A 22,911-nucleotide genomic window follows, 5' to 3' on the forward strand; every position below is an offset into this window, starting at 1 on the left:
CGATTAAAGGCAAGCTACGAAGTTGAGTATGTGGGACGAGAGATGGCAAGCTACCAAGTTGAGATGAGGGAAGAGAGATGTTAAGTCTCATGAAAACTGTCCAGAAGCAAAAGCTCAGAAGAGACATGAATTTTCCTCACGGACTGAGAGAGCTCAACCCTTCCCTAGAGCCAGCACGCTGAATTTGGACTACAACCTTCTAAAGTTTAAGGAAAAAAATTCAGTTTGTTATAGCCATCCATTTGTGGACTAGATAACTAAAACATCGATGTCAATGGTACTATCTATATTTAAGTTTGTCAATGTTTTTAGAAAACATTTTAAATTTATTTTATAATGGGCAAAATTAGCAGTCACTTACAAATAAGAAAGTAGCAATTTTTAAAGTTATCGAAATTAAAACCTTTGTCTACAGGAACCAATTAAACAGGACTTCTATAGTATAGCATTAAAAAAAAAGAATATGTAGGAAATATTCATGTACTTTCTGTAACTTTTCTATATATCTAATTTATATTAAAAAGTAATTTGCGAAAACAATAGTCTATAAAGTATTAGAGATGCATCATACCATCTTTTTGTAGATCTTAAGGAAAAGCATTTAGGTACATTGTATTGTTGTTGTTAGGTGCCATCAAGTTGGTACCAACTCATAGCGACCTTATGCACAGCAGATTGAAACACTGCCTGAACCTGGGCCAACCTCACTATTGTTGCCAGGCTTGAGTCCATCGATGCTGCCACTTGGCCAATCCCTCTCATTGGGAGTCTTACTCTTTTTCTCTGACCCTCTGCCTTACCAAACATGATATCCTTCTCCAGTGACCTGTCCATCCTGACAATATGTTCAAAGTATGAGAGACGAAGTTTGGCCATCTTGGCCTCCAAGGAGCACTTCTGACTGCACTTTTTCCAAAATGGATCTATTGGTTCTTTTGGCAGTCCATGGCACTTTCAATATTCTCCTCCAACACGATAATTCAAAAGCATCAGTTCTTCTCCGGTCTTTCTTAATCACTGTCCAGCTTTCACATGCATATGAAGTTATTGAAAATACCATGGTTTGGGTCAGGCGCACCTTAGTCCTCAAGCTGACATCTTTGCTCTTCAACACTTTAAAAAGGTCTTGTGCAGCAGATTTGCCTAATGAAAAACATCATTTGTAATACACGATACATTGTATTACTCTCCTTTAATTGTTTTTATTTGTTTCTTTGTTTCATGGAGCAAGAATAAGACTCATTACTAGACCAAGACAGACATGACTTAGTAGAGTGCTTAGCTACATGGGAAGAATCTGGTAAAGACAGATGAGCTTCACAGGCAAGAGATCCAATGAAAGAAGTCCATTATGATAACAAAGACCAGGCAGGACAACAGCCAGGCACAGAGTCTGCAGGTGTCCAAGTCAATGAGCACCACAAGCTTCACATCATCAGCAGCAGCAGCACTAACATCTACACTGGTACTAACTCCTGCCCTGGCAGGAAGAAGAATGAATAAATCGAGTCTTCCATGGGCATAGAATATCTGCTTAGGTCTTTTATTATTCAGCCTGCTTTATTTTTCAGGCTCTGGTCCACTGGTTTGCATGATGGTAAAAAGGAAGTCAAAGGATTATAAATTAATCTTTCTTTCCTTTGAGATGTTGGAGTTATTTGACATACTGATCTGTAAAATTGCAGTGACTTGATTAATCATTCTTTGGAAGACATAAGAAAAAAGATTGACTAATGATCCTGTAATGAACTATACTAATTTAATTCTCAAGTTGATCTTTCATTGGCATCACAGTAACTGAATGTAACATCCTCAATTTAGACTATTTACAAGAAGTTATTATGGTAAATGTTGGATTCTATATTAAGTTTTGAGCCCATTTGGACAATAAATATGTGGTTATTACAGGAATGAAATGTCATTTTGCCTGCTGTTTTTGTATATTCTATTATTAATTTTTTAAATTATTTTTACTTATGTACAGTGGTCAATCAGATCACAGTCACAGAATAAAATATAATGGTAGAACCAGAGAAGCTGGCAAAAATTAAATAAATCACAATGTTTAGTTTTCTTACTTTTATGGTAAGAGTAATGACTGTAACTTCAAACAAAAAATAGAATAAAGAAGGGGACTGGGGTTGGAGAGAAAATGTACTTTTGATTTAGGATATAAGGAATTTAATTTGCTACCTGGGTATTCAGATGAAGATTCTAGAAGGAATCTGATGTTTTTTGTTTGTTTGTTTGTTTGATTTTTTACTTTTTATTGTGAACCGAGTGAAGGTTTACAGGCACAATCAGTAGCTTTACATTAAAAAAAGTATGCATTTTGTTTCATCTCGATGATTACAATCCCTTTCCTGCAACAGCATTTATCTTACTTCCTACCTGTGGCTCGCCATTTACATCGTTTATTTCCCAAATGAACAAAGCAAAAGTATTTGATGCATACATACAAGGCAAAAGATATATATTCATTTAAATGTACAAAGGGCACATTCTGCAAGTCAGCCTCCTGCCTGCAGCAGAGCTGTACTCAGACCTTGGACCTAGAGCCCATAGTTGCTCTTTCTATGCAACCACCTCTGCCTCTGTCTCACGCTCCACTCATGCTTTTCCATGGTTCTGGGATCATCTGTTCCTGAAAGGAAAGATTAACTACTCCCCTCCCCCTTTTAGTTACACATCTTCTACAATTACAGTTGTGACAATCATGATTAATCCCGTTAACTGACAATTGAATCATAAAATCCTATCAACATCCTCCCCCTTCCCCTTTCATCAGATCTATCTGGAAAAGAGGAAAACTATTCAGTGGGGATTCTACCTTACCCTTCTCCTTCTGAAACTAAGCACATTCATGAAAGTTTATAAGCCAATCACGTCATGTCTTTATTGTTGTTACTGTTGTTGTTGTTGTTGTTAAGTACCTTCAAGTTGGTTCCAAGTCATAGCAACCCTGTCTAGGGTTTCCAAGGAGCCTCTAGTGAATTTGAACCACCAACCTTGTGGTTCAAACCAACATTATCCAACAAGCCCCCCATTTTTGATAGCCAATGTCTCAATTGCCTATCCCTAGAGGCATCTGATTTCACAAGATGTGAAAATAATAAAACTTTTACCACTACAATTATACTAAGCATAAATATACAGTTAGAGCCCTGGTACTGCAGAGGGTTATGTGTTGGGCTATTAAATACTGGGTTGATGGTTCAAATCCACCAGCTGCTCTGCAGAAGAACAATGAGATTTATGAACATAGAGTCTATGAAACCCTATACAGCATTGCTATGAGTAGGAATTGACTCAATGGCAAACAAGAAGCATAAAGCATTAATTTTTTCAGAAGCTACTTTGGGGTTTTGCCAGGCTTCAGGGTTATCAGTGAGAAAACCAGCTGTCTGTAATAGATACTTTTTCAGTGCTTTTTATGTACAAAACCCTGAATTAGCCACGTTAGAGAATAATCATTAGATTGACACATGATTTCAGATCTCCAGACACTTGCAGTTGGGAAGAAGGGTACACACAGAGAAGTTTTTGTTTTGATTTGCTTAAATACAAAAAACAAACAAAGCAAAAGGCAACAAATAGCCATGTTTGAATAGGTACCAGATGAAAATGGTAGGCATTCAATGCTGAATTAAAAGAAGAGGAAGGTATGAGGACAATGAAAGGGTCAGGAGAGCTCCAGTCAAGAGATGAGAAGAAACACCTCTCAACTTGGTAAATGGCATGGTCCGAAACAATGAGGACAGAGGGGAAAGTAGGTCAGCAGAACTGGAGGCTTTGAAAAGGTAGCTTTGACTCCATCCTCACTGAGATACAAATTAGAATCTTTTAACAGAGAATTTAACCGTCCTAATGTGTGGCTCTGTTGGTTAATGAACTGGGCTGCAAGGTCTGTTTGAACCACAACGTTGGCCATTCAAGTTCATCAGCCCCTCCTCAGGAAACCCTATGCAAGGTAGCTATGGGTCGGAGCTGACTCGATGACACTTAACAACATCAGCAATATTGCTGTGTACTGTGGACATGTTGTCAGGAAGGACCAGTTCCTGGAGAAGGGCATCATGCTTGGTAAAGTGGACAGCCAACAGAAAAAGAGGATGATCCTCAAAGAGATGGAATGACACAATGACAACAACACTGGTCTGAAACATACTAACAGTTGTGAGGATGGGGCATGACTGAGCAATGCTTTGTTCTGTCCTGCACAGGGTCACTATGAGTCAGAATTGACTCAATGGCACCTAACAACAGCAATGTTGCAGTGCCATTGCTGCTTTCTATTAGCAAGCCAAACACAAATAGAGTCAGTGCACTGTAGTCACAAATTCTGAGGAACTATTTCAAAATTCAAATTTCAGCATGTTAATGGCCCACTGTTGTTGTTAGCTGCCCATGGCCAACCATGCACAACTGAATGAAATGTTACCCAGTCCTACATTATCCCGTGATATCCCATGATTATTTCCACTGGCTAATTTCTTCAGAAGTAGGTCATCAGATTTTCTGCTTGGTTTATCTTGGACTGCAAACTCCTCTGAAATCTATTCAGATGTGTGACTGATATTTAGTACAGTTAATCTTTCAGGTATGTTATTTAATAATAAGGCAGCACTACCAGAAAAGAAGGAGCTCTGGTAGCGTAGTGGTTACGAATCAGGCTGCTAACCTCAGGGTCATCAGTTTGAAACTACCAGCTGTTCTGTGGGAGAAAGATGAGGCTTTCTGCTCCCATAAAGATTTACAGCCTTGGAAACCCTGTACAGGGTCACTATGAATTGGAACCGACTCCATGGCACATAACCACCATCACTAGTAAAGAGAGGGTTGGGGAGAGGTTTAAAACAATGTACACTTTAATACCAATTTTGCCACGTGATACCTTGAAAAATCACTGAGCTATTTTGCATCAGTTTCTTCATCTGTAATATCTACTTTAAGAATTAAATTGCATTCCTCCAATTTAGCCAAATTAGTTCAAGTATTAATTTTCAGCCTCTGCTATGACCAGCAAAATATAGTCACACGATTGTATTGCTTTTTAATGAAGCAAATATGTTGTCATTGAACAGGTCCGCACTCACCGCAAAACTCTATGGGTTATCTTTCTTCCAGTGAGTGGCTGATGGGTTTGAATTGCCAGCTTTGTGGTTATCAGTCTCATGATATTCTACAGTGCCACCAGTGGTTCAATGTAATTATAACAAATGACATAAAACCTTTGAAAACAACCTAAAATATCTACAGAAATGCTATATTAAACTATAATTGTTGGACTTTTTCCATAAACAAATAAAACTACAGAGTAAAATATAAAAATTGGAGTCCTGGTATGGTGCTGTAGGATAAGTACTGGACTGCTAACCATAAGGTCAGCAGTTCAAATCCACCAGTGGCTCCTTTGAAACCTTACACAGGGTCACTATGAACTGGAACTGACTCGGCAACACTAACAACAACAAAATATAAAGATTACACCTAAGAGTGGAATTGAAGAGTCATAGAGGAGTGCGTGGTTCTGTATTACAAGTAGTGGACTGAACCACAAGGACAACAATGGGAACCCACCAGTCACTTCTCAGGAGAAAGATAACACTTTCTGCTCCCAAAAAAGATTTACAGCCTTAGAAACCCTAACCAGGGTCACTGAAAGTCAGAACTGACTCAATGGCATTTAAAAACTTGGTAGTTCCAGTTTTCAGTTTTGGAGGAACCATCACGTTGTTTTCTACTGTGGCTAGACCATTTTGCATTCCCAGCAGCAATTTCCTACATCTTTGCCAACATTTGTTATTTTCTATTTGTTTTCTTTTGATTTCCATTTTTTATTTTAGCCATCCTACTGACAGTGAAATGGTATCTCATTGTAGTTTTGATCAAGGATTCTATAGGCGAATCCTGATCAAAAAGGGGAAAAGCAGAATCGAATTTGAAATTCTCATGGACTCCATGAGTCATGACAGGTGGAGGAACCACTGAAACAATTGCTTTGAAATCAGTTTTAAACCTCTAGTCAATAATGTCCCTAAAGTCTCTTAAAACCAAACTATAATTGAACCTAACTAATAAAAAATGCCTGCTTTGAGTATTATGCTCTTTTAAGAACTATGGCATTGTGGGCTAAAGCACTGGGCTGCAATGTTGGTTTGAGCCACAAGCTGGTCTTTCAAACGCAGCATCCGCTCCTTTGGAAACCCTATGCAGGATCCAAAACCAACTCAATGGCACCTAACAATAACAAAGAACAATCTACATTGGATCAAACCAACAGCAGCAACTTGAAAGATTAAATGGGACTCTTAGGAGAAAGTGAGTTTATGTTAATGGGAAGGAACAACTCAGAAAAGGAAACGAGAATGGGTGTACAACTTGAAGAATATAATCAATGTCACTGAATGGTTTATGTAGAAATTGTGGAAGTGCTGCATATTTTGCTGTATATGTTCTCAAGAACAGCAAATAAATAACAAGTTTTTTGCTCTGGTAGCGTAGTGGTTACGAATCGGGCTGCGAACCGCAAAGTCAGCAGTTCGAAACTACCAGCTGTTCCGCGGGAGAAAGATAAGGCATTCTGCTCCCGTAAAGATTTACAGCCTCGGAAACCCTGTACAGGGTCGCTATGAGTCGGAAACGACTCCACGGCACTTAACAACAACAACAACAACAAATGATGAAATACAAACACAAGGTCAGAGAAAACAGTCCGGGGATAAAGGTTGTCTAGAAATGCCAGCATTATACCAATTCTAACTAGACAGATACAGAAGGCAGCATGGTATAAGTCTTCTTCCTTATGTGCATAAAAATACCTTATGGGCTGTACATTTGTTTCTAAGTATTAAATATTATGCATATAAATAAATTGGACCAGGCGCAATCAGGGCAATCAGCAACTCTTTCATCTACAAAAGCTGTTCTACTCTGCACTGTAGGTATGTCTACTCCCTGGAAATGATTGTCAAAATACTAATCACTTAAAGGAAATATTACAAAGGAATGAGAGGAGAAAAGTCAGTATTGTTATACTGATAGATCAACAATAGGCCTGTTGTTGTTGTTAAGTGCTGTCAAGTCAGTTCCAACTCATAATGACATTAAGTAGGACTTCTGTGACTGTAAATCTTTGTAGGAGCAGAGGGCCTCCATCTTTCTTCCATGGAGAGGTTGCTGGGCTTGAATCACAGGCCTTGGGACATGCAGTCTGGTGCTTAATCTACAGAGTTGCCATACTCAAAAATAGGCCTATGAGACGATAAACCAATGAGTTTTATGAGATTTGTAGTTAAATGTCTGGAATGTACATAATTGTCATTGTCTACAAACTTAGCTGAGCAAATTTAGCTTTGACTAAAATATTACTAATACAGAAAATACAAAATAATATCCAAAGTATGAAATACATGAACAAGACACCACTCTATTTTAAAAGTTCATAAACAATGGAATTTTCCCATAAACTTTTTCAATCTCCTCATATTTATCACCGTGGTTTTTATGCAAGTAACACACAGGTTCCATGTTTACCAACCCACCATCCCAACTAATGCAAGGCATTTTTATAAACGTACTATGTCCATTGTCTTTCACATGTTGCTGTAACATATTAGCATACTAGGCTTACAAAAATATCTTATGAAGGTAAAAGCTGGGTGGGTAACTAGCACCTGTATGCTATTTGTAATATTTACTATATGTATCTATAAACACACACACACACACATAAAAAAAATGTACAGTTTAAGTGAGAAGCTAATATATATGTTATTGTTGTTAAGTGCTGTTGATTCAGTTCCTCTTCATAGCAACCCTGTATAAGGTTTCTGAGAAGTGGCTGGTGAGCTTGGGGTTTACACTGACCTTGAAATTCAGCACATAAACCCACAGCACCACACCAGGGCTCCTAATATATATGAGACCTTTCAGAAAGGTTTTGGAAAAGTGGAATTTTTCCACAAAATTTTTGAGGCCTGTGCATGTATATATGAGTGCATTTTCCCCACAAAAAATGTTGTATTAAAATAATTTCTATTTAAATGGACAGTATTTCATACACAGCTCATCATGTTCAATTTCTTAAATAAATTATCAACTGCGTTGCCAATAACAGCCCTCTCTCTATATTCACTGGTTAGAACAAACAGTTCTTAGACAAAATTGTACATACACATACACACACACACACACAGTCAAGAAATTCAATATATATTCAAATGAATTCTGCTTGTAGACACAATATTAACCTTCTCTACAAAAGGATACACTAGCAACCAATTTAAGCTTCAGTTAGTTTACATCACATTTGATTTTTATCAAAATTTAATTTATTCTAAATGTCTAGCTTATACAGTTACATTTTGAGGAAACTTTGTTTAAAAAATAGGTATCTAGTATAGGGTTGCTATGAGTTAGAATTGACTCAGTGGCAATGGGTTTGGTTTGAGTTTATGATTCTAAATTATTTGTCTGGCTCAAAGGTTTTAAAAAATTCGGAGACAGCTGCCTTTCTAGATAGAAGTAAGGAACAAACTGAGTGAACTAACGTGCTTTTTACTTTGTGATTTTCCACAAATAATGTCTCCTTCTATTCTTTTGGCTCCCATAGAAAATGGCAGCATCATAGTGCCTCCAATTTCAATACTACCTGCAGCATTCAAAGCTAAAGTCAGAAGAATTAGGAGAGCTCTTGTGCTAGCCTGCTGTTAACCTAGCCTCTGCTGCATCAGTACTGACAGTGCTTGGTCCTTTGTTGTGCCGTGGAGTCGGTCCCAATTCATAATGAACCTGTACAGGGTTTCCAAGGCTGTAAATATTTAAGGGAGCAGAAAGCCTCATCTTTCTCCCGCGGAACAGCTGGTAGTTTCGAACTGCTGACCTTGCAGTTCGCAGACTGATTCGTAACCACTACGCTACCAGAACTCCTTAGAACAGGCATATTATTTACCCTTCAAGAAGACCCCGTTTGGGTCCCCAGCCGATCTCCTCCCTCCCTGCCTTCCTCGGATGGCGGCTATTTATGCTGGACGTGTGGCCAGAGACGGGTAAGGATCATGTGGAACCTCGGCAACTTAAGACAGAGCCATTGCCATGCTGCAATGAGTTTCAATGACTGGTAAGACTGAGGAATTCGCACTGACCACCTAAGACAGGCAGCGTCCCTTAAACAAACAATAAATAAGGAGGAATCTGATGCAGACCGTGCAGACCCGGTCAGGAGGTCAAGCCCCATGTGGGCCCAAGCCTTGTTGACCATCCAAACCATAGGCTCTGAGGATCAGACTTTAGCTACCTAGTAGACATAGCAAACTGTCCCTCATCTGATTATTCAGTAATGCTTGTTAGTAATCTCATACATGAGCCCTGGATATCCACAGACAAATGTAAAAACCTTCCCTAAAAGCCGAGACTGTAAATTCCAAAAAGGCAAATCCCCCTGCATCCAAAAAAAAAAAAGGCTAAAGAGGATAGAGAGAAACACTGTTAACTGATGATATATGGAGGGGATAATAATCAATGTAATGAAACAAGCTATATGAATGGTTGAATGTGAAGCTGATGATGTGCCCTGTAAACTTTCACTCAATCCAAAATAAAAACATTTAATTAAAAAAAAAAAAAAAGAAGAAGACCCCGTTTGTGATGGGCTTTTCTTCCCTACCCTTTGCATTAAAACACCACAAAGTGATTTACTACTTAGGATCTCAAGGGACACACCTAAAAGTATTGGGATTTTTTGACATGGAAAAAGAGAAATCACTGACAGAAAGAATATAATTCTACTTAACTTTAAAGGCTATATAATTCTACTTAACTTTAAAGGCTATGGTAGGAACTCTAGTGTTTAATTCAATTGTGAATAAGAGTAAGTGACTGTCTAGATTAGATACAGAGCATGCTGATAGGACATATTACTGACGAACATCATCTTCCCAGGAGATGATTACAAAGATGTTACATAACCATTTGGCATGAGCGGCTCTCAGAATAATTCTGCCTGAAACAATGTATAGAATTGTATGATCTCTTGTACAGTAATGTAGCTCAATGAAAACTGCCCCCAAATCATCAAGTGCTGTGTTACATTGGAAAGGGATTAAAATTGTTTTTAAACTACACACAATAATGCTATGTACTGACAAAAATATATGTGAAGATAATATTCTTTTTCTGCTATGTCTGAACATGATTTTAAAAGTCTGTGTAATTCTATTATGAGAAAACACTTAAAATATTTAATTTATAACAACGTATTATATGCTAAAATATTGGAACAATCATGTATTGTAATAAATACACATAGACATGCACCATTTATAAAAAGCATTTATAAACACTAATCTTCAAAGGAAGACATTACTTCAAAAGAAGTAAACTAAGAGTATTTTGTCTGGCTTCACTTCATGTATAGCTTATGAGGCTGGAGTATGCCTTAGCAATTCTATCTCTTCGTAATCATGTGGAGACATGCACAATAATTTTTTTAATTAAATTGCTTGGGATTTTTTTTCATGGATTTAGAGTTAACAGGTTAGGTTTATATCATGGCACAATTTTATAAAACAAATCAGAGCAGCATCCATGTTAAATGGGCTAGGAAATCAGTTTCACATAAACAGGAAAAATGTCTCATCAGTCAGCCTGATGTACAAATACAAATTGTGGGGGGAGGGGATTTTGATCTTGTTCACAACTGCAAGTTTCAAACAGAGAAAGTAAAACTCAAACCTACAGCTGCACTCAGGATAATCAGTATTGTCCTATATACACTGGAATTCCATTTGTGACTTGAACAGCTCTGGATGCTACAACACAGATAGACCATTTTCAAAATAACTTGAGGAAGAAGGAATATTGAAGTTTCTTAAGACAGATTTGCTTAATGTATAATTTGTCTCTGTCACTAAACAATGCATTATAATAGTTCAATTTAGAATTTTCTTTCTATTTGTCATAAAATACTTAAACAGCAGGATGGCACAATTAAGACTTCAAAACCAGTCATTATTTATATAAAAGATAGTAACACTACCATGCCAGTTAAATCAAATAGAGCTATTAGAAAAGCTGAATAAAAAGCTGAAAGTGTTTGAGAGGTATGTATATTCTGAGGAGTTTTCCTTTTCCATATCGTAGTGTGAAATAGAGAATGCTTTAGAAAGAGGACCGTACCAAATATCACGGTTTATATTTCCTTAGAGGAAAATAATTTTATAAACTTTCATTTCACCTCTCTTCATAGGTATACAGGACTGAATTTTTTACAGCCAACTTAAGAATTTGGGGGGCCAATAGAACCAAAGTTTTTCTGATTTGAAATCAACAGACATCTTAGAACCTTTAACTACTATTTCTTCCTTCCCCAAATATTTGACCCTTGCCATTAATTGATAAGAAGCCAATCTGCCCTACTATATTTCCATGAAATCATGCTGATTTTGCTTCTCCTTTGAATGAAAAGCCAATGAGATGTGAAATAGTTACATATATAGATATATGAAACAGCAGATAAAGGGCAGCCAAAAGTTCTACTTAAAACACCAAACATTTTAGAAGGCAATTATTCAGGCATAAAAGAGTGGGTAAAAATGATAAACATGACCCTTAAAGTAATAGTATCATTGCACATGTTCACAGACTTAAGACCCTATTTTTAAATAAACGTTCTTTATTGCAAATCAGATTCACTTTATCATAAAGTGAAAAGTAATGATTTCAAAGTCTACACATTAGCACTGAAAGCTAGAGATTCAATTCTCAATTTTTTTTTTTTAAGTTTTCACATGAAATTCCACCTTAAGAAGAAACCTGGCAGTTTACCTTAAAACAAGTCTCTACCTTAAACCAGGTGACCATGACCATACAAAAGATTCCTGGAAACGAGAAATTGAAATTTGGGGTTCTTTTTTGCCCATAGAAGTAATGTCATGCAAGTTAGGCTCCCTAGTTAGTTCCCAGAAACTTAGTAAACTCATAACATAAATAAATGTGAAATCATTTGTATTACCCTGAATCCTGGCATCAGGAATAATAATAGGGGTGGGGAGGAGCAGGGATAAATAAATAGCACATTGCTTCATTACTCTTGGGCATGGAACTTGCCATAAACAAGATGTTTAAATGTGGAATTTGTCACCAATGCCACCCAGGCTACCACTTTAAGTATCTACAGAGTGTCAGCAAGTAAAATGGCTGATTATGGTAAATGAATATTGTACAAATGAATAAAATGAATACAAAATGTAACTAACTCAAGTTCACACAGTTAGTTGTTGTTAGTTGTCATCAGGTTGGTCTCAGATGCATGGCAACCTCATGCCAACATAAATCTCCAAATGGCCTTATTTTAAAGCCCCAGCTGTTTCCAATATACCTCACTGTTTTTCAAATACCCCTTTCCCAACCACAACCCTCTCCCACACACACTCCAGACCCCCAGAATACTCCTTACGCTTCTACAGAAACCTTACCAAGACTCTATACACAAAGCAGCCTTCTACTCTGTGGTGCTCTGTGCTCTAATATTATCTACATCGATTGTCTTAATCCGAAATCAAATTCCCCTTTGTGCAACTGACTGCAATTGGGTGTGTTATTGTTGTTCTTAAGTACCATCAAGTCTTTCCAACTCATAAATACCCTGTATAGGGTTTCCAAGGAACAGCTGTGGGTTTAAACTGCCAACCTTGAAGCAGCAGTCCAGTGATTATCCAGTAGAAATATTCCGTTCAGAAATCCCATTATATTTATATGAAGGTCTCAGGATGATGCAAATGATTTGCTCTGCACTACTAACTGAAAAAGTAACAGTTCAAATCCATCCAATCACACTGAGGAAGAAAGATCTATGTGTTTCTATAAAGGTTGCTGGGAAGAAAACCCTACGGGGCTCTGTAACACATAAGCTGGAATTCACTAGACAACAATAGGCTATATAATATATATATTATCTACTATATATATATTTATATATGTAAAGTCATGTGCTGCATAGCTGCATAACATCTGGTTGAGTATTGTCCAGATGCATATACATGGTCCTCTAAGATTATAATAGAGTTCAGAAATCCTGATTAGAAAATGGGAACACAACAGCTTCCCACACACGCAGCACATGTGTCGCATGACTCATAAATACAGTGATTGTGCTTCCAGACATGTACAGTATATAGATATAACTGATACTATATATAGCTTAATAATCCTAATAAATGTCTAAGATCCTGGCTTATGTATATACTGTACTATACTTTCTATCTAAAAAGTTTACCATGTGACAGGATATGCTTTGACTCGAAGGCAGCAACATCCGATTTTCTGAGTGGTGTAGCATTATCTATCTAGTTAATTTTCTTTCAAAAATATTACCCTGATGTGCATCATGGCTCCCGAATGCAACAAAATAGTGCTACTGACAACAGTAGTAGCAGAAACAAGATTCTAAGGAAAAAATATTCATTTGGAAGTGAAACAGAAGATTATTAAACAGCACGAAATTGGAGAACCAGTGAATGGTTCCAAGATGTAGTCCTGTCTCACACAACACAAAAGGTCCTCATAAACAAAGAAACATTAGCCACGAAGTTAAAGGATCCACTCCACTGATAGCTATAAGGATAAGAAAAATGTGAGAGGAACCTGTATCCTATATGGAAAAGTTGCTAATGATGTGGATTGATGTCAGTCACCTAAGTGAACCCCTCAGTACGTTAAAGATCTCTGCTAAGGCATGAAGCTTGTTTGAGGTGCTTAAGGAAATCAAGCACTAGATTATGATTCAATGTTCATACAGCACCCAAGTCACGTAATACCTTTTCACACAATGTATCATGACCATAAAGGGGATGTACATGTGTGTGTGTGTGTGTGTGTGTGTGTATCTATATACCAAAACATGTGTGGAAAAATTCCATTGTGTTTTAATTTCATTTGTCCATGAGCTTTTAAAAAGCCCCTTCATACACTGCAATGAAATGAAATATGATAGGATGAATGTAAAGCTTATGGTTTCCCATGTAAACTGTCACTCAATTCACAATAAAAACTTGTATATATAAAAAAAAGCCCCTTCATATATAAAATTTCAGGTAAGGTTACAAAATGAGAAATAAGAGTACATGAGTATTTGTTATTGCTAAATGCTGTCGAGTTGGTTTCGACTCATAGTGACCCTGTATAGGACTTTCAAGGAGTGGCTGGCGGGTTTGAACCCCAATCTTGTGGTCAGCAGTACCATGCTTATCCTTCAGCACCACACCAAGACTCCAGAGGGTCTTTAAAGTCTGACAGGGCATTGGAATCTGGCCCACCTCAGGTGGTTGCCCTGAGGTCACTTCTGCTATGTTATTACTGTTAGGTGTTGGAGTGAAAACTTGGAACAGGGACAAGAGTCACAGTAGCAGAATTGGAAGAAGGTCAAAAGCTAAGTTGTTCCAATTCACAACAGTGCCATTTTTAGGAGTTGGTAGGAAGACTGGAACTTATCTGGCTCAGAATCCTTGGGCCTGCTCCACTTTTCCAGGCTGTGTACTGACAAATTAGGCTCCTTGAGATCCCAGAGGACCCATTTGAAGCATGGCATCCATAAAGATTCCTTTCAGGTAGAGTTTGAGAGAAATCCTGAGCAGTGATATCCCATTGTTCCTCTTCCCTCCGAAAAGATTCAAAACTACCATGGAGAAAGTCATACTCTAAGGGCCTGAATTCCCAGGAAGCAATGAAGTGCTGGTGTATCTCCAAGGAATCCAGTTGGTACCTTGCTGTCAACTAGCTGGCAGCTTCTAAAAAGTCTTCTTGATTGGTCATATGCAGCTGTGTTTTATGTTTCTATATGGCTTTGCCAAAGGTCCTTTCTCTTAAATAGATCTGGCTTCCACAATTATTGTGGATTCAAAATGAGTTAGCTATAGAATACATTAGGTTCCAATAGCCTCATGGGGCTATTTACACCTCTTTGGAAGTTTTCCAGGACCCAAGAGTATACTGTAAGTGCAAATTAAGAAAGTTTCACAATCCAATGACTCTGACTGAAACATGCACTATGGCTGTATCTTATGGCCCATTTTCCAATGCTTTTCTTGTCTTCATTTTAATGACTTTACCACCAAAGAAGATAAACTTATGGTATTCTTAAGATCATACTTTATAAAGGTTTTTCTCTATTCCATTCCCAAATGTACCTGAGTCTATCTATCTCCCATGCAGAAAAATAGAAGACTAGCCAGTTTTATCCTTTGTCATTAAAATCTATTAGGAATTTATTTGCATTTGCCTGGCCAAGTTATAAATACTGTCAAATACGTATATGATGTTATTTCTTTCCTTAAAATAATAAATTGGTTTCACTCAATAAAATACAAAACCAGATGAAGTCAACCTGTGTACCCAATAGTTCAGAACATTTAGCAGCTGGTGGGAAGGAGAAAAAAAGAAGTAGAGTACAGAGAGAGACACTTTTCTAGCCAGTATGTAAGTTCAACTACATATCACATATTTTAGAAAATCTAAAATGTAGTGTAAATGTTCTTACACCATTGTTTATACAGGTTTTTGTTGTTAAGTGCCATTGAGTTGGTTCCAACTCATAGTGACCCTGTATAGGGTTTTTAAGGAACAGCTGGTGAATTTGAACCACCGACCTTGTGATTCTAACCGATCTTGCAGTCCATTGCTTATCCTACCCAAAGAATCTGAGTTTGTATTTTTGTTTCCTCTCTTCTACTTTTCCCCTGCCTATCTGAGAGGCTGTTTCCCACAGAACTTCTTCACAAATCCTTTTTCCAGCCATGTTTCTCAGTTGGATATCAGTGCCTAACACAGCACTTGACAAACACACACACACACACACACACACACACATGCATGCAGAGTAAACATTTTTTGAACACATTTTGGAACTTGAAGAATGAAATTTTTGAAGTATGGGGGAATAATATAAGTCCAAGAATCAGAATATAAGTTAGCGGCATAAAATTTGGTAATGAAGATATTAATTATGATAGATGACTTTATGATACTTATGGTAGATCATTATTTTATAAATGTTCAAATCTCTATTAGAAGTTTTAAAACCAGAATCATTTTAATCATTACAACATTAGGTATCATTACCCCTATTTTACAGATGAATAAACTGAGCCTCTGGAAAGTAAAGTAGCGTTCTTCTTGTTATTAAGTGCTATTGAATCAGTTCTGAGGGCAGGTTTATGAGTTTGAACTGACAACCTTGCAGTTAAAAACAATCTTGCAGTGAAATGTTTATCCCACAGAGCCACATGTCCATGGCCAAATAGTTAAGAAGAATTTACTTTACAGTGTTTAATATATATACTGGGAATGCAGTGGCTCCATATGGTAAGCACTGGGCTGTGAACCACAAGGACTGTGGTTTGAGCTCACCAGCCACTCCTCGGGAGAAAGATGAGGTTTTCTACTCACGCAAAGATTCAGAGTCTTGGAAACCCTGTACAGGGTTGCTATGAGTCAGAACCAACTTGAGGGCACTTAACAACAACAACAATAGACATGTTCGTTCAACACCAAAGTTAGGCCTTATTGCTTCCTTTCCCCTGTGAGCCTCTATGTCTCATCCATTAAAGGTGAACATTTTTTAACAGTCGCTGATGTGGTACTGTAGGACATGCACTGGACTTCTAACCTCAGGCTTTTGTGGTTCAAACCCACCAGGCTCTCCTTGGAAACTCTATACAGGGTTGCTGTGACTCCGAATCAACCTTAATGATACTTAACAGCAACGAAAGATCTCTTCCAGTTTTAAGAGATTCTAGATATGAGGTGATATGTCTCTCAATAAAATGACAGTTTGTGTTGATTTTGCTTATTGACTAATATCCTTAGCATGAGATAGTACTATTACAAGTGCCAATAAACGGATGAGAAAGCCAACCGAGCTAAACTTGCCCAATATCACACAGAAAGCATTTGGGGAGCTTGCACCAAACCCAGGTATGCCTAACTCAGAAGCCCATAATTTTAACTTTAAGTTTACGCTGCTTCTGATTGCCATTTTCAGCTTATTTATTGATATATAGGTCATGCCATTTAGATCAGTGCCATTTATTTTTAAATACAGCAAATCAAAAGTCTGCTTGTTTTGTTTGTTAGCATGTACCCCTGTGCCACATATGTGATAACACATAATAAGTATCTCATGATGCATGCCTTACAGAGCAATTAAATGCCTTTAGGTCACTCTCGGTCACATGCCCATGAGTTACAAACTGTGGCCTCTATTTCTGTCCAAAGTGGATAGACTAACAAGCATCAAAAGAAAATAGACAGCCCACATCAACAGCAAGATTTGTAAACTCTGACCTAGAAAAGAAAAAATCTCCATGGATAAAACACAGTACCTAGAAGGAAAATTGATATAACAGAAATTCTGCCTCACTAAATGTGTGCCAGAGCCTGTTCTGTACTTATTAGAAGGGATTATTGACACTTTCTGGAGATACAATCTGAGACAACACGATAGGAAATTAACTTTGGTATTAGGAGGCACTGAAGTTAGATGTTGCAGTCTACACTGACAGTCTAATTATATTTTAACTGTGATTTATATTATACATTATTATTAATCTACTTGCATGTATGAGGCAAAGATTCACATACGTTTCCTTTCCATTTTTATTTTCAGCAAGAAACAGCTCCAAATTATGAGACATAATAATTGGGCAAATACTCAAGAAAGACTCATTTAGATTCTGCAACTATTTTGGGTGTGGGGTCTTTTAGAAACTGTAATTTTTTAAAATCAAATAAGCATTAATTCATTTTTATTTTAGCCAAGTACATGTTTTATAAAACAACACTAATAAGGTATGCTATTTCTCCCTAACCAAATTCTTCACAATGAAATCCAACTGCAATATTCATTTAGAAATTTGATAATGCTCTCTTGTGTGAGTTTTAGGAATATTTGAAACCCTGTTGCATATAAATTATATCATGGAAAAGCTGTATAAATATTCTATTATTGCACATGCTGTTCTAAGGATCTGTCAGGATTTCCTTTATACACTCCATCTTGAGTGGTATATAAATCAGACGTAAAAATTCATGTTGGACTGAAACAGTACAAAAAACCTCCTCCAGAGGCAAATGCTTTTCTCAAAATGTGGTTTGAATTATGTTGGTCATTTTTAAGTTATAGAAGTGCAGAAAATGTATTTGTGGTTCACAAGGAAAGAGATTTTTTCCATTTTTATAACTCATTAGAAAACTTTACAGGCCTTCAGACCATTTGTGGTTTCGTTCTACTCAGGTTTTTCCCCAAAGCGATATTATAACTTGAATGGTGTCCGCTATGAATCCAAGGATTACTGTTCTGAATACAAATGTGTGTGTGGATATATATAGTAATATATATCTTATGCTAGTAGAAATTCCAATAATATCATGACTGGGGTAGAAGATTCAGCCTATCAGTTGTCCATTCTCTGTTCTTGGTATCAAGTCCAGTATGTTCTATAAAAGGAATTCCCTGTCTTATACCATAGGTCATCATATTGCTTGTAATTTTAAAGCTGTGCCTTTAACTTGCAGAAAATTCCAACTAATTGCTACTCCTTTTAAGAGCAGTGAACCCTGGTGGCACAATTGTTAAAATGCTCAGTCTGTAACCCAAAGTTCGACAATTCTAATCCATCAGCTGCTCAAGGAAGAAAGATGTGACAGTCTCTGTAAGATTTACAGCCTTGGAAACCTTATGGGGCAGTTTTATGCTGTTCTTTCATGGAGTCCTGTTGTAGTGCTGTAGGATAAGCACTAGACCAAAGACTAGTTGGAGCCACAAGGTCAGCGCTTCAAATCTATGAGTAGCTCTTCAGAAACCCTATACAGAGTCACCATAAGTTGGAACCGACTCTACTACACTCAACAACATAGAATATAAATTGGAATCAACTTCCTGACTGGAAGGGACCTTTTATGCATTTTTTGACAACATGGTTTTCTTTCCTAAATTCTGATCTTTTATAACACAGAGAGCAAATTGCAACATGGTTCATGGATATTCACTGATGATTATCTCCTTTGAAAAGTATTTAATAAGTGTGTATTTCTGTGCATAAACTAGTTTCATCAAATAATGATGAATTTACTTTGTCTCTATAGCTAATATGTAGTTAAATTTTTCATAAAGATGCACATTATTATTTTAATGTACATAGAAATTTTGACTATATTATCTTTCTTAAAGTCATCAATTAAAGTTTGAGGAAGTTTGATATGGATTAAGAAATTTGGCATAATTCACCAAGTCACTTGATTGAATTGCTTCTATCTATATCAATATGCTGTTGAGTCAGTTCTGACTCATATTGACCCTGTACAGGGTTTTCAAGGAGCAGCTGGTAGGTTTGAACTGCTGACCTTGTGGTTCACAGTCCAATACTGACCCTACCATGCTACACCAGGAGTCCACAATATAATATAAATAGAAGCAATTCTTCGTGGGAGCAGAAAGCCTCATCTTTCTCCCATGCCATACAATAGATCAGGGCATTAAAGCATAAACAGGATTAAATTTTCCCAGTGTCATGTGATATGTTTTACTGAATTCTACAGAGAATCTGGGTGTCTTGATTCCCTTTTCACCATATGCCACTCTTTCTGGTCTAGTCTAGTATATTTGGTAGCATAGTGGTTACGAATTGGGCTGCAAACCTCACGGTCAGCAGTTCGAAACTAACAGCTGTTCCGCGGGAGAAAGATGAGGCTTTCTGCTCCCATAAAGATTTACAGCCTTGGAAACCCTATACAGGGTCGCTATGAGTCAGAACTGACTCCATGACACATCACAACAACAACAACAAAGGACAGATAGGATGGAGCAACCAGATAATGGTCAAATATTTGTCTGTAGCTAGTGGAACACTACAGAATTTCCTACTGGCTTTATCACCTCCAGGATGGTTTATGTACTAATCTAATGTCATGGACGAGTCCTGGTGTGGCGCTGTGGGTTAATGCGCTGGACTGCGAAGTTGGTTTGATCTGCTGATCAGCAAGGTTGGCAGTTCAAGCTCACCCTCTGCTCCTGAGAAACCTATACAGGGATCCTATGGGTCAGAACTGACTGGCAGGCTCTTAACTACAGCAACAATGTCATGGAAATTAGCCTACTTAAGAAAACAAGAGAGCTCAGCTCCAGGTTTCTTTATTTTTCTTATTAACAGGAGGCAAGGTTACTTAACATCTCAAGTCCCTAGTCCACATAAAGGAATATCTTTATTTCTATTTTGGGTCATTTTTCAAAACAATAACAACAAAGACTGCTACATCTATTTTCACTAAATTGCAGCAGTTTGTTTACAATAATGTTCAATTTGTTATAAATTATAAACTTTGCTGTGGATTTCATATATGGCATACAAAAGACATAGGTACTTCTATTAGTTTATCATTAAAGTTATAGCTCTTAAGATTTCACTTAACATGTATCACTCAACACATCCCTAAGTGACTCAGTCATTCATTAAGAAGTTTATTGCAGCTTCAGGGGGAGGTCAAGAAATTTTTGAGCATTTGGTACCTTTTGAGACATAATCAGAAATGTTTCAAAGCAGAACACAGACACTTCAGAGTCACTGAAAATGAACAAATTCAAATGACTAAAAGTTATTTTTACATGCAAAGAATCTACATTTTTCATGATTTGAACTGAAGCCCTTTACAATTCGTTAGACAAATAATACACACAGTGCATCCCCTTCCATCTCTCACATGAAGCCCATATTGTTCTCCCATTTGCAGAATGTGTAACAGTGCTTGCAGTTATTTGCATAGCATTGACCTTGTTCAAACCTAGTATCACTGTTTCTTATGTAACAGATTTTTTTCAAAAAACCAGAATGACTAATTCTTAAAACCTGTAAAATAAAGAATGACAGAAAGAACTAATATTACGAATATGAAAAAACAGTAAGATATATCCTCACCTTGGTTTTACCTTTAAGCAGCCTTTTATTTGTTTACTAGGTACTTCTTCCTGTGGTTTTACAGGTTCCGGTTCTTGTTCCTTCTTTTGACAAACCAATGCATAATTCACGCCATTATTATTTGACCAAAATGTACCAATAGAAGTTTCATAACGTATGCAAAACTCAACTCTACTGCCATCTTTTTGATAAGGAGGAACCAACGTAATCTTAAAGGAGAACTGGTCAGTTTCACCATCACATGAATTAGGGACATATTCTGCTAAGATGTCATAGTATGACTGCCAGTCATCTAAGGACATTCTTACATATACTAGCTTCTCAAAAGAAACATTCAACACTCGAATAATCCCCTTCATACTTGTAGACTTAGGTGGATATTCAGTTGATTCCAGTACTGCTTTCTGTACTTGAAGTCGTTGCATAAGATCGTCTTTAGAAGAAGGCAAGTCAAATAGTGGACACAAAACATAATCTTCTGTGTGGAAAATGGCCTTCTTTAAGTCAAAATTGGTTGAAGCACTCGGTAAATCCCAACAATCAAATTCTTTAACAGACACAAGATTTAATCCAAATGTATCAGCAAACGAAACTCTTCTCATACCTGAAGAAGGGGTGTCCAGGTACATGTCTTCAGAAGAATCTGAACCTCGTCTACTTGGTTGAGGAGAAAAACCAGGTTTTAAAGGTGCTTTAGCTTCTTCATCTTCAGAAAGAGACTCAGATAGAGTAGGAACTGCTAAAAAGTTATCTTTGTTAATCTGACTAGGTTTCTCAGAAGGCTCCATTGGGCTCTCTGATATTAAAGAAGCGAGAACTGTACAACTAGTGAGGCTGATATTTGAGATACTGTGGTTTAAAATAAGTATAATGTTACAGTTGACATTGCAAAAAGGAGTCAGCTCTATAAATAGGTCTGATGGCGTGTAAACTATGCCAGCCTGCCTCCAAAGCCCTTTAATATGATAGCATCCATGTTACTCTCGCCAGTGTGTTTCAGATTTAACCCCCAGTAATTAAAGCTCCATTTGCTTATGAGTTACATTTCAATGAGACATTTTAAAGTCATGTTTGGAATATCTAAATTGCTGAACTTTAGAATTAAAAAGATATTATTTCACCAGTTGATGTTAAATATCAAACTTGGAATGTTTTTTATAAAAGTTAGAATCACAATAGTTAAAATATAGTTTAAACTAAATTAACTAATTAGAGCAGGCAAGGGAAGAAGGGGTGGGGTGGGTAGAGATAAGAACATTTATAAAGGTTTAAATAACCTGGTAGCGTAGTAGTTACAAATCCAGCTGCTAATCTCCTGGTCAGCAGTTCGAAACTACCAGTTGTTCGGAGGGAGAAAGATGAGGCTTTCTGCTCCCGCAAAGGTTTACAGAGTTGGAAACTCTGTACAGGGTCACTATGAGTCGGAACCGACTCCACTAAGAACAACAGCAGCCCTGATGTGGCACTATGTGTTAATGTGCTGGGCTGCAAGGTCGGTTTGAACTGCAAAATTGGTGGTTCAAGCTCACCAGCTGCTCCTTGGAAACCCTATATAGGGTCATTATGGGTCAGAACTGACTTGACAGCATTTAACAACAACAAAGATAGCTACCATTTATCAAGGACTTGCAATGTAAATGTATACTATAAAAGACTATGTAAGTTCTGGGCTTTCACAAGGAGGAATTAGATGAGGAAGGAATCATGGGAAAGTTAAATGGTAAGCAGAGTGGGAACATGCAGGGTTGTGTTGGAGTTTCCAGGTAGAAGAAATAGTCTGAACCAAAGCAGGAACAAGAATTAGTCACATCTTTTATTGTAAACATAGTTTTGCTTTGAGGTTCACTTATGATGCAGTGATTAAAGCACTTGTCTTCTAACCAGCAAGTCTGTGGGAGAAAAATCGCAATCTGCTTCTGGAAAGATTTCCAACCTTGAAAACCCT

General features: G+C 37.3%; 1 protein-coding gene across 1 annotated transcript in view; it reads right to left on the reverse strand.

The window, feature by feature from the left end:
* PPP1R3A (protein phosphatase 1, regulatory subunit 3A) overlaps window positions 1–21,754 on the reverse strand; it is a 59,114-nt gene extending 37,360 nt beyond the window's left edge. Inside the window, exon 1 of the mRNA XM_006859296.1 lies at window positions 20,967–21,754. Within this exon, the coding sequence (XP_006859358.1) occupies window positions 20,967–21,754 (788 nt within the window). The remainder of the gene's footprint in view (window positions 1–20,966) is intronic.
* Between the last annotated feature and the right edge of the window lie 1,157 nt (window positions 21,755–22,911).

The sequence above is a fragment of the Chrysochloris asiatica genome, unplaced genomic scaffold (assembly GCF_000296735.1).
Source record: "Chrysochloris asiatica unplaced genomic scaffold, ChrAsi1.0 scaffold00032, whole genome shotgun sequence".
Taxonomy (NCBI): domain Eukaryota; kingdom Metazoa; phylum Chordata; class Mammalia; order Afrosoricida; family Chrysochloridae; genus Chrysochloris; species Chrysochloris asiatica.